We start from the raw sequence: 12,953 nt of genomic DNA on the forward strand, positions 1-12,953 counted from the left end.
TCATCTTCATATTTAAAAAACTTACGTTGATGTAATATTGTATAGCTAATTATTATAGCTTGATGCATAATGGGTCCAATTACTATCATGAATAAAAAATTAAAAGATAAATCTTAAAGGCTGCAGATTATTCAGGATGCTAACAGGAAAAAGGTAATTTAGCTTCAATACTAATGTGTCTGCTTCCATTCCTCTATCAATCTTTTCTAAGGACATGATGTTAATTATATGGACACAGAAAAATCTTCATGATCATGTTCCACTTTATTGATTTTCACACAGTAATGACAAAAAGGTGTGTCTTTTAAAAACAGACATATAGACAATATTTAAGAGAAAAACAAATTAGTTGATATAATATATAAAAAGAAATGTGATTTAAAGCTGGAAATGTTTAAGATCAAGTTATTGATTAACTGTAATAACAAACAAACGGCTAGAGGTGGAATGACGTAGGCCTACCCAGAATGTATGCCAGAGTTCAGCCATCCTAAGTTTAAAATCTCTGTTGACCTGGGTCAATACTCTACACATGAAATTCTTTCCTGGCTGACAAGAGATTAAGGCAATCCTGACGCATGCTCTTCTCAAATTACTCAACATGAAACACCATGAAAAAACAGTGGTTCACGTGGACATTAAATGACACAAGTGTGTTATTATCAGTAACATGCAAGTTGGATTCACTTGAAACACTGTGAACATTTAACTCACCTGGAAACAATCTCAGGCGCTTGGGATATGGCCATAATAACACCACAATACATGATGTATGAGATTTTAAGGTTAATCTTCACATTAACTACTTCACTGAACCATGTTGTGTATGGTCTGGATTGTGTTGAAATCAAGTTCTGTTTAAAATGTCAAGAAATAAAAAAAAGTGTTCTTTTTTTGACAATGTATACCCAGTGCATCTCTAAGAGGTTTGAATCACAATCAATACTTTTTGGCGTCTTCATAATCATTCTAGTAAACTACATTTTTTTTCTCATTCTTAATATTTTTGTTCTACCCTCTCTCACTGCAGAATGCCTTACATTAGCTTCCTATCAGGGTGATCAGCAGCACGTCCAGAGCGCTGGTGTCTCACCTCCAGGTGTTTGCTCTGAACGAGGTCAAAATGCTGGAGCAGCTCACTGTAATCTATCTGAATGTGAGAGGCACGCTTGGAGACCACTTGATGTTTAGAGTCCATATACTTGGACTCATCCACAGTCCTCATGAGCTCTGGGTTTTGGGACACACCGCAAGCGATGGGAGAGCAGTTGGAAGGCTTGGCTCTGAGGTAGCAGCATAAGCAGGCCATAGAGTGCCTTTATCAGGTATGGGTTGTTCTCCACATCCAGCAGCTGCAGACGCAGGTAGGTGAAAATGGGGCTTTCAATGAGCTGTACAAGCTTGTCAACCTCTATTAGGAACTCCACGGTAACCTCCAGATCTCCAAACTTCTGGATGAGATCATAGGCATGTTTGTAGTTCTGGGTGAGGAAACAGAGTGACACAGTGGCCACAGGGTTGTGGCACCAGGACGATACAGGCAGCAAAACAAAGCACAGCTCTCTTGAGTGCGGAGGTCTTTCAGCTGGTTGCGTAACTGGAAGAGCTCAGCTGAGGTGAGCAGGATGGTGTTGAGTGTCTGGACCATCGTTGAGGCAAATTTGAGGTCCTCTTCCTTCAGCAGGATGTCAGCCATTGAGTGGAAGATGTTCTCTGCGTGAAGCAGAAGGCAGAGCTGTCTGATGATGAATGCTCCTCTGTTCTCCAGAAGCTTCTCTCCAGACTGAAGCGCTTCAGCAGGTTGATCATGAACTTGTAAAAATAGGAGTTCATACTGGGAGTGGAAGGTGATGAATCTGCTGGTTTGGAGCCAGGACTGGGTTGCTGTCCTGGCTTGACACTCTCTGGGACCTTGAGCTCCAGTTTGTTGTCAGTGCTGTCGCAGGAGCCAACTTGGTCAGTTTGTCCAGCAGGAGATGATGCTATCTCAGCTAACACCTCCAGGTCTTTAAGAATCACTTCATCAGACTCATCAGAGAGTGTTTTCAGCAGCATGGGAAACAGGCTGTCTGTGTGACGGAACATTTTGCGTGGAGTCTTGATGTAGAGATGGTAGAGCCATTTGAGCACAGCTATGCGGGTCATCATGCCAGTGGAGGAGTCGTGTAAGTGCCGGTCTAGCACCTGAACAATACCATCCAGGTCCAGAGTCACCTGAGGTCTGTCAGCACATGCTGGGGTGAAGAAGCTGATGTTACTGAAACCTACTGATTCTTGTGATGCATTCAGCATATCATTGCTGTCCGTCTCCATTTTTGGCTGTTCGTCTTCCTTGGACAGGGACCCGGGACTTCCGCTTTTCTCATCCTCCTCCTCTTCATCATCCTCTGGGGTCACAAGCTTCATAAGACTGTGATTACAGGCACTGGCTGCTTCTTTAGTATTCTTCTTTCTGTCGTCGTAGGAAAGGCAGGGCAGCACAGCAGTGAGGATGCCAGATGAGTAAGGGAGCACTGCTCTGCCTGCTAGCTGAATAAACTCTCTCATCCAGGTCATAGCTGTCAGCTGGATTAGGTCATTTGTGAGTTTGGTTTCATCTGCTACCTGGCAATGGATGACAAGGATATTGGCCATCTCAGCAAATTTCACACTGGAGGGTGTTTTCTTAATCTCTTTCAAAAACTCTCCCAGCACCACTTCACAAGTCTTACGTATCTCCTTGCTGTTGTCACCCAATATCTGGAAGAGCCCATCCAGGATTTCGGGGAGGTAGTCCAGCAAGTTGATGTCTGGCACAGACTCCAGAACATGGATCCAGGAAATAATGAACTGGCGAGCATATTGATTGTTGGAGTAGATCTCTCTCTGAGGTAAAGGGACAAATGCCACCAAGTCAAACTTGTTACTTTCTGTCACAATATCTTTCAGCAGTCTGTCCAGGAGTTCAGATCCGCTCTTCACATTGGGGTCTGGGTCGGCTGCAAGCTACTGAGACATCAAAGAGCAGGTTGAAGTGAGGCAGCACTGCTCCCCTGGCTACCTTGACTATATTATAGAGGGCCTCACATGCATAGTAACGCAGACGGCTATCTGAGTCGTTAAAACAAGTGAGAACAGGCTCAATGAGCTCCTTCAGATACAGACCTGAGTCTTTACCGAGGGCAATGGAGCAAGCTGCCAGTCCAATGAGACCCCCTTTCCGACTGTGGGGGTGCTGAGAAAGCGCAAACTCCGAGGCCAAAATCTGGATGACATGTCTGATTTGAGTTGAGTTGTTCTGAGCCACAAACTCCCGCACCAGCTTCTCAATTTCAAGTGCTGCCACTTTCCTCTTCTCGTACAGTTTGTCATTCAGAGCCCTGACAATGTTGGGCGTCAGAGGGGAAAAGTCCTTTTCCGTGTTCATGTTCGTGGTTGCAGTTGTAGTTGATCCTTTTTACAAAAGTTTTTGTTGATCAGCGAAAATTCAGCCTTCAAAAATGATATTTTAGTAGAGAAAACACATCGCAAACCAGGAAGTCTTTTAATACAAATCAGCTGACCGGTTACATCCGCCGGAAACACGTCACGGTGGTCACAGTTATTTGGGTCCGCTTCTCAAACACTGTTAGCTCACATTGAGCTACATTAGCTTTATATGTAGCCAATGTCTGCCTTCATTTGTACTTTCTATTTGTTTCGTTTCGTGTATTGAAGTCACAAATTTCATAACGCTAGTGAAAAGGCTTGTGAAAGCCGGTATTAGCGATGGCCATCAGCTTTTCTCTGAACTCTCAGCTCTCCTTCATCATGGAGACGATGGCCAGGTCTGCCCTGAGTCAGGTCTGCAAGGTGGTGGAGAAAGAGTCGGCTGAGATCCGGTCCGAGTTGTATCGGCTTCTAACTACAAATTCAGCCCTGGCAGAGAAAGTGAATAGTCTTGAATGTGAGATTACTGTTGTGAGAAACGACGCCCGTCAGATATGTAAAGTTCTCGCAGTGTGGGCATACAGACTGCAAGCTGCACAGACAGTGAGGCTAATGGTATGAAAGTTTGATAATTAAAATTACTGAAGGACGCGAAAAAATTATTAATTGATTATGAGTGAGCTGCCGTATTTTGATTTACTGTTGTGGTCTTACTTTTCTTCAGTGTCAGAGTCTCCTACTATAGAGGCGATATTTGGAAAAGATTGGTGCATGAATCTGTGGAAAGACAGAGACCCACCCTCCTCTGAAAGTGTCACAGAAGACCCACAACCATCCCAGATAAGGTAAGATGGGCTGCAATAAGAGTCATTTCATTGTGCAGGTTTTGAGCAGATTATGTAGTATATATTAGAAGCATCCATCTTCCTTGATATTGCATCTGGATATTCAGCACGTGAACACTGACAAGCATCGGTAAAGTGGGAAGTGTAGAGATGCCCTGCGACTCAAACATATTGAACACCTGTTAAAAATGTACATCCTTGCCTTGTCAAACTGTACGTGGCAATGATTTTAGAATAATGCTATATATGTGAATTAGAAAACATCTCATACCAATTGTGGAATATAACAAATATATATTAGGAATTTTGTACTTTAAATAAATAATTTAGAATTCTAAGAAGTCAGTAGTTGCGAATAATGTCAATACTTACAGCCCAACAATATATTTAGAATGCAGTTTGTCTACCAATCCTAAACCGAAAGATATTTCACGAACAAAGTAATACTTTACAGACGTGGCAAAACACTACGTCAGAAGGAACCTGTAATATGGGTTAAATTACCTTGCTTAACAACTCAAAATTATCAGCTTTAGTAATACTTTGGGTTTTGTTGCTTATTGAATTTTCTGCAAATTGATACAAAAAAAAAACCCATTTCTAATCATTTCAGTCCTAAACATTGCTTTGACCAAAAAAATATGTTGCCTTGAACTACTTTTTTAGCATTTGTACTTTCTCCATTTCTAGTCTGTGGACATGCTTTCTGACCAAATATCTGTGACTGAAATCAAAGAGGAGGATTTTGTGGAGGACACTCCAGGCAGCTGCCAGCAGGAAACACTTAAAACAGAAGGTAAGACAGTAAAGCACTGCCCGGTAAGATTAGGGAATATGCACAGTAGATTTATCAGCTTTTAACATATTTTGAGTTTGTGACTTTATATTATGATACAACAGATCATGGAGAAAGCAAGGCTGAGGAACCAGTGCATCTGTCAATTGGCTTCTCAGGAGGTAGCAGCTCTTGTAGCCTTTCACTGGATCAAGATGGGGAGAAAGTTATATCCGAAGAACCATCCACCCAGCGGACATCCACTGATAACACAGAGGAAGCCCTCAACACTCATATTATTCCACTGACGACAACAAGGACGACGACGACGAAGACGACGATGATGATTTAGAGTTAATTCTGAAAGTCAGAAGGAGCCAATGATGAATACAAGTGAGTTAATCTACAACAATGAGCAAAACTCTGAAACAGCACTGCTCTTAGTAAAGGCCTATATTTTGGCTTAAATAGGCTTCATTTTCAAACTGCCACAGACCCAAACAGATACATATTCAAATGTGAAATATGTGACAGGACCTTCTTCCACAAAGGCACTCTAACACATCACATGAAGACACACAAGGACAATTTTGTAGTATATGTAAGCAGCACTTCCCTCACTGGCACAAGTTCGAAAAGCACACGTGTGTGCCTCCATATTCTTTAAGAGTCTGTCATGCCAACTGTGTGGGAAGGCCTTTGCAAACCCATCAGCTCTGAGGATTCACCAAGTTGTTCACACAGGAGAGAAACCCTACTGCTGCAGCTACTGTGGGAAAGGGTTCACCCAGAAAGGCAATCTGAACGCTCACCTACGTATCCACACTGGAGAAAGACCTTTCTGCTGTTTCAAATGTGGAAAGACCTTCACGCAAAAGATCAATCTCAAACATCATATGATGGCCCACAAAAAAAGTGAGGCTGTTATAAATGAATGAATTCACTGAAACCTGTCAGTGACTGTGATGCATGATCAGTAGCAGTGTTCCCTTCATCCTCATTGACCATTTATGAAATAGGTATAAGGACGGTTATGTTTATACTCTATTAACTATTCTATATGGTTATGTTTTTATACTTGTGGTGTGTAGTATAGAGTCAGTTGTGTGGCATGTGTGTCCTGTGTTTGTCAGTTATGTGTCCAAGCAGTAAGGGATAATTGTTGCAGTTGTTTGTTTTCACAATGAAATATTCAGGAATGTTCACTAGTGTTTGTACAACTTTATTTGATAGAACTCATTTTATATGAATAGTTTTAGGGTAATACAAACTAAAGTTGCCCTGAACCTAATAAATCAGTTGAGTCCCAGTAAATTGATAATTTGAAATTTTCAAATCTAATGGTAGTTTGTAATGGGCAAACGTGTGATGCAAAGAAGGGAGGTAACCACAGCACTAGATTTCTTTCTTTGGCAGGGATAATTCACTCAATCAGGTCCAACCAGTTGGTTCAGGAGAATTATATTATAACAAGTTTAAAACTGTGTTCAGTACATGTCAGTGCTCTGATTAGGTGTCAGAACAGTTCAGTAAAGAATAAAAAAGGTAATATGTTGAACAGAAAGGGTTAACATTTTGATAAACATGAAATTGGTCTGACAGCACTCTGACAACATTGTGTGCTCAATACTAGCCTTACAAATACAGTTTAAAACAGGTAAACATTTAAACCTGAATCACTTCTGGAACTCCCGTGAATATTATGTGACCCACACATTAACATCTGTCTTCCACAGTTTTTCAAAGAAATAAGCCAACTAACGTTCTGTACTGAGGTATTACTATGGAAAAATACAAAAAGCAGCGAGTGAGATTTTGGCAATGAAGCAACCAGAGCGAGTTGTTTACTTCTATACAGTTAAGCAGAGGTAGTTCTGAAGGTTTATGCTACATGTGTACAAAACAATGGAGCTATTTTCCAAAGTAAATCTTTTGGCATTATTTCACAGAAGACTTCTGTGATTTGAAATATGACACTGAGGTATGTTTAAGATGTTACACTGATCACATGACAACATGCTTTGAATGGAGGTGATTGTTTTGGCTAAGTATTAATGAGCACCTCATTTTAAATACCAACTGCAAATGATTCATCTTTCATATGACTATTACTATTCATGTGAAAATAACAGATTGCTGATTTCTTCAGAAATTTGGCAATGAACTCACCAATAAAATAACTGAATCCACCCATTCCAATGGTACATTAGAAAAGACATATACTTCCTGTACTGTTGTGAAGCTTCTTCACTTTATCATTTCAGCTTGAAACATACCGAAAATCTAAGGTTTAACAACATCACTGTTAACCTCACAGGCTAGATCATTTATTTTCTTTGATAGAGATTGCAAAATGTAATTATTCATGTCTCATCCACATATGAGTCTCATATTTTGGCACATGCTAAGCCATACTGAGCAATACTGAGAGTACGTTTGTTACCCAGTATGAATTCTAATCAGATATCCCTCCAAAACCACTCGGTGTTATCACTCAATTAAAACACTGATGGTGGTTCAAGCCATACTTGTATGCATAACATTTCCCACAATCCACACAGCTATAAGGCTTTTCACCAGTGTGTGTTCGAAGATGTATGTTAAGAGAGCTTTTCTGGGAAAAACTTTTTCCACAGTCCGGACAGCTGTAAGGCTTTTCCCCAGAATGTACGCGCTGGTGCAGTTTCAAGTATGTTTTCTGTGCAAAGCGCCTCCCACAACTGAGCAGCTGAAAGGCTTCTCACCAGAGTGTCGCCTGATGTGGACCTTTAACTGCTCAAATAGTTGAATATTTTCCCGCAGAATAAGCATTCAACCGTTTCGGTGGCTTCACAGGTTTTGGCTGCATAATAAGTTCTTTGGTTGCGTTCATGTGGATATTGTTTGCATAGTCTGAGTATTCGCACCCAGGAACTGCCTGATGATTTGTGTTGTCCACCAGACTACTCATTGTGGCATCATCTATTAATTTGTCCATAATTGTTGGCTGTGTGCCTTGTGTTTGACAGTCAGCTGTCATGGGGAAGCTATTAATTCCACGGCATGGAGCTGCAGCTCATCAACAGCTCTATGAAGCATGCTGTCCTCCTCGAAGAGTCCAACAACTGTCAAATGAGAAAAATGAAGATGAATTACAGAAAGTCAAAGTAATGTTCATTTAATTTAGTCTTTATAATCCATACTTACTCTTTCTGTTGTCTGTGAGCCTCATCTGTTGACCAATAGGGTGATCATCATACAATTCCTCCTTAACAAAGATGAGATCAGGATCCCTCTCCATTAAGTCTATGGTCTACCAACAAAGAAAAATGTCAAACATGTTAGAGCACAATGATCATACAGCCATGTTAGCTATAAATAATGATAAATTACCTATTTTCAACCATATTTGATTGTCGTTCAAGGGAGCCTGAATATCACTGTTAGTGACTGCCTCTTCCAACACAATACTTGTGCAGAAGACAACTAAAACCTTAAACTTGATCTATTAGTGGGTTATTGATTTACAGACCTGTGGTCCCATACTAGTCATGGCAGCAGGCTCAAGCGTCTCTTTCCTTTGAGGGGGAAGTTTATGGTCTTCTCTCCACAGATCCATGCACCAGTCCTTTCCAAACACACCATCAATAGAAGGGGAGTGAGGCAGATGTCCTGAAAGGTGAACATATAAACTTGTGAGACCCAATATGTGGTAATAATGTGCAAAACGCACATCAAGATCAAATTAAACCAGTCGGCTTTAAGTCTCGTCTTACTTTCTTTTTTCTCTTCTTTTATGTCTTTTTTATTACTGAGTGAATGTTACGAGATAATGACAAAATCAACACTTTTTGAGAGAACAGAAATAATTAGAGCAAAAACTAACGCCGACTAGCATGTTACTGATAGATGTTGGCAGTTCCCTAACAGTATAGAGACGACCGTCTATTGTGGGTTTTATTTACACCATCCTGACCTGTGGGGTGTCGGCGGCTGACACTGTTGACATTTACAGGATAGGTCTGTGCCTCCCTCGCTGCTCTCAGCTGGACCTCCAGCGAATAACACCTCTTCTTCAGCGCCTCATTCTCCGTCTTATGAAGGGAGATCTCGGTGTGAAGGACGGAGGAGCATTCGTCAGCCAGGTTGCTTATTTCAACCAAAGCTGCCTTCGATAGCTTTCCAAGATACCGGCTAACTGCGTCCGAAAACTCCGGTTTGTGGTGTCACACATCTTCTTAAGAAAGAGGTAGAATATTCAAAAGGAATGACAAAATACAAAGCGTTACGACCATAGACGTTACCCCTTCTTCATATATGTTGTATGGCTGTGCCGCAAGGGCTTGTGGGAAAACGATATGTTTGCCTATTGAAGGCTCAGCCTATATGATCACGACCTACATTGCATCTGATTGGCTGGGCCGTCTTGCCTATCTTGAATTAGATGCTGATGTGTATGACAAGTGGAATATCACTTTCTTACGACAGAGAGAGACAGAGGCAAAAAGATAAATATGGTTTATTTTACAACACACTAAGAATTCTTCAGAGTTTTGTTCATTTCAATAGTGCTATTGTTGGAATCAACTGTTTTTTTTCTAGTGAAGTGCAGTGGTGGACTAAGTACATTACTTAAGTCAAAGTATAGATACTCCATGTCAAATATTACTCCAATACAGAGTTAAAGTACTGAAGTACTTGCTTTTAGAATACTTAAGTATTCAAAGTACTCCTTAAAAAATCTCAAAATGTTGTATTTTCTCAATACATCAGTGCAGTCAAGAATACATAGGTTAAAAAAAAAATAGACTGCCAAATACTCTCATGACTTGAGTTTTCCCATATACTTCTCTCCAACCTATTGACTTACACCCACATTCACAAACACATGGACACACTCTTACCAAGATTCATTACATACACACACCCCCAAATACACACATACACCCTCCCCCCCCCTCCCCCTACTCCCGTGCCGGTTGGCGGGCTGTGGTCTGTGTCCTGTCCGGCTGTCTACTCCTGGTACTGGGCCCCCTCAGCCCGGATGGCTCCTTTGGCTGTGTCTTGGGGGGCTGTAGGGGCAGTGTTTTGCAGGTGTTTCTTGGGGGGGCTGTGGGATCTCTCCCCCCTCGCCCCCCTTTCCTCCTGCCGGGTGACCTGGGGGTCGCCCTGGGTGCCCCGGCGGTACCTGTTTTCTTCCGGTCTGGGTTCTTGGCTGATTCCCTGGCCTGGGTCTCCCGCAGCGTGTTGGGTCCTTCGGGCGGACTGCTCACTCGGCCTGAGTGCCGGGCTGAACCAGTCGGCTGATCTGACCCAAGTGGTATCATATGCACCAGTGGTGGTCTTGTTACACAAATAGAACACAGCATGGCGGCAACCCTCTGTGACCCAAGCTTCAGTAATGATTGTGGACACTAAGGGTTGCTCAATCATTAGTATCACCTCATGGTGTTTTTGGCGTCATGGTGAGATGGTCCCTCTCCATCTAAGTGTCTTAGGTCTCTCTCTCCTTCTCTTTGCCTGTCCTTTTGTATATCTTTGTGTATTCTTTTTTTTATTTTATCTTATTTTTTTGAGGTGTTCACGCCCTCTTTACAGAACATGATATTAGCTGTCAATGAAAGATAGGCCAGAGTTCTAAGAGGGATGGTGATGGTCGCATGCACAGCCTCAAGCACTGAAGAAAAATGTTTTCTTTCTTTCCTTTTGCTGCAAGAATAAATTGCATTATTTGACAGTTTGTAACAAACATGACGCAAACCAGAAATATATATGCAGACAAGAGAAAAAAAAAAGAATACATAGGTTACATTATGTTTATCTACAAACCATTACATGAAATCTCTAATAAAAAAAACAACTAAGTTACTCCAAGCACAGAAAAATTAGTTTGAAATGTTCATCTGGAATGCAAAAACCTCTAACACGGGCTGATGATATGGCCACGGGTGCTCATGTGGAGAACTATAGACATCATACCACCTCTAATGAACTGCCTGATCTGAGTGAAATTTGTTGTGTTTGCTCCCCGTTCAACCGTGGGATCAGATTTCAGAAAAGAGAACAAAATTCATGAGCCGGCTTCAAAGCAAAGTATGAGTAACTAGAGCATTGATATAATGTAGTGGAGTAAAAAGTAAAATAATTGTCTTCTACATGTAGTGGAGTAAAAGTAATAACGATCCTCCAAAAAATGTACTCAAGTAAAGCACAGATACTCAAAAAATGTACTTAAGTACAGTACTCAAGTAAATTTACTCTGTTACTGTCCACCCCTGGTCCGTGCACTACCTTTCCTTAATAGCATAACATCCAACTTACAGCTTGTTTACTGGCAGATAGTCAATCAATGACAGCAGCATTTTGTTAGTGACATAGCATTATAACTATCAGCACTGTCCTAATTCAGTTATGTTCAAGGTTGGCTCAAGAAACCGATATATTTGCATGCATTTCCCTTATATTTGAACCTCTGAGGTGGTCAGCAAACTCACATCTGGAGCAAAAGATAACTTTATTATTCATAAATATTCCAACCAAACAAAAGCAGAAGTTCAAACTGGCAGTGTTTAAGTTGTTCCATTTATGAATGTCGCACTAAATGCAGGTGCACTACATTCACTACCAAACATATTCAGACTGGGATCTAGATGCACAGCAAGGTGTTTTTTCAGGTTACAGTTCTTCGTAAAACCCTTGCCACATTGATACAAACAAAAGGTTTCTCTCCAGTGTGTGGCGCTGATGCATATCAAGAGTGCATTTCTGAATAAAGCCTTTTCCACAAATAGGACAGCAGTATGGCTTCTCCCCAGTGTGTGTGCGCTGGTGTGTATACAGATGCCCTTTTTGTGCATATCTCTTTCCACACAGTGTGCACCTGAACGGTTTCTCTCCTGTGTGACTTCTCTGATGTATTTCAAGCTGGCTAAAGCACCTGAAACCTTTGCCACACTGCAAACAGCCAAATCTTTTGGCAGCTGAGTTTCTCAAGTTGTGAAGTTTCATATTCCTGAGAACACCTGCGCCTTTGAGAAGTACATTTTGAGGTAAATTTTTTCCAGCCTCTAAGTTTGTGTGTGCAGGTGTAAGCTGTGGATTCCACTGTGTCTCCCTTCTTCCTGTTCCAGGACGGAGGGCTGGGTACCCAGATTCACATAGCAAGACAACAGTGGCTGCTGCTGTTCTGCAACAGGTTTGGAGGATGCATCTCATCTGGAGTCCTCTGAGTTTGTATAAGTGCTTCCCATCCTGTAAAAAGCATATGAGCATTTAAATTTTTTGACATTGTAGACCTTGATGACTCGAGGCTGCACACAAACACACACAATTGCCGTTACATTACAAGTGTTGATATTTTACAACAGTTGTTTTACATTTTTCTCCTCACTCAAAGAACACACAATTTCTTAAAGCCAATTTGAACATTCAATTTGACATTGATATTTTATTCAATACTTACTGTTCTCACATGTTTTCGTGTGTTCCCTGTCTTGATTGTCCAGCTCTTGTGGCTCTTCCTTTATCATTATCAATTCAGGCTGCTCTTTGGGTGTACTCAGGACCTAAAGAAAAGCAATAGAAACGTGTTGAAAAGAAAACAAAGTACAGTGACGTCTGAAGTACTCTGCGGGACTTACTTCAGCTGCTGCATGCTTTTCACCTTGATTCAACTTGTCCTCTCAGTGGAAGAAGTTATGTTTTCCCATTGGCTCTCCCTAGGATGCAACAATACATTAAACACAAGGACAGGGTGTTGCACACAACAAAGGCTATACAACTACATTATCAACATACACATGGGACTAAACTGGCTACTTTTTTTATTGCAGGTCGTGTTCTGTCGGGCTCACACATCTCGCCTCCCTTACCATGCATGATGCAGCGGCCACGTCCTGCCTGCCCCTTTGTGCCATGTACAGCAATTTCTCCATCAGCTGCAGTTT

The 12,953-nt window shown here is 41.4% G+C and overlaps 1 protein-coding gene and 2 long non-coding RNA genes across 3 annotated transcripts; all 3 read right to left on the reverse strand.

Moving 5' to 3' along the window:
* Window positions 1-245: 245 nt before the first annotated feature.
* Window positions 246-3,573, reverse strand: vac14 (vac14 homolog (S. cerevisiae)). The gene is given in 5 exon segments (XM_034710798.1): window positions 246-1,237; window positions 1,239-1,531; window positions 1,534-1,776; window positions 1,779-2,995; window positions 2,997-3,573. Coding segments are annotated over 5 exon segments (2,364 nt in total). The 5' UTR covers window positions 3,407-3,573; the 3' UTR covers window positions 246-1,036.
* A 2,661-nt stretch (window positions 3,574-6,234) lies between these two features.
* On the reverse strand, window positions 6,235-9,349 carry LOC117831922. Its single transcript, XR_004635104.1, has 4 exons — window positions 8,984-9,349; window positions 8,540-8,679; window positions 8,215-8,320; window positions 6,235-8,132 (listed from the first exon to the last, which is right to left on the reverse strand). It is a non-coding gene; the product is annotated as an uncharacterized LOC117831922 (long non-coding RNA).
* Window positions 9,350-11,504: 2,155 nt separating this feature from the next.
* Window positions 11,505-12,726, reverse strand: LOC117831921. The gene is made up of 3 exons (XR_004635103.1): window positions 12,648-12,726; window positions 12,470-12,572; window positions 11,505-12,258 (listed from the first exon to the last, which is right to left on the reverse strand). It is a non-coding gene; the product is annotated as an uncharacterized LOC117831921 (long non-coding RNA).
* Between the last annotated feature and the right edge of the window lie 227 nt (window positions 12,727-12,953).

Source organism: Notolabrus celidotus, chromosome 20 (genome assembly GCF_009762535.1).
Source record: "Notolabrus celidotus isolate fNotCel1 chromosome 20, fNotCel1.pri, whole genome shotgun sequence".
Lineage (NCBI taxonomy): Eukaryota > Metazoa > Chordata > Actinopteri > Labriformes > Labridae > Notolabrus > Notolabrus celidotus.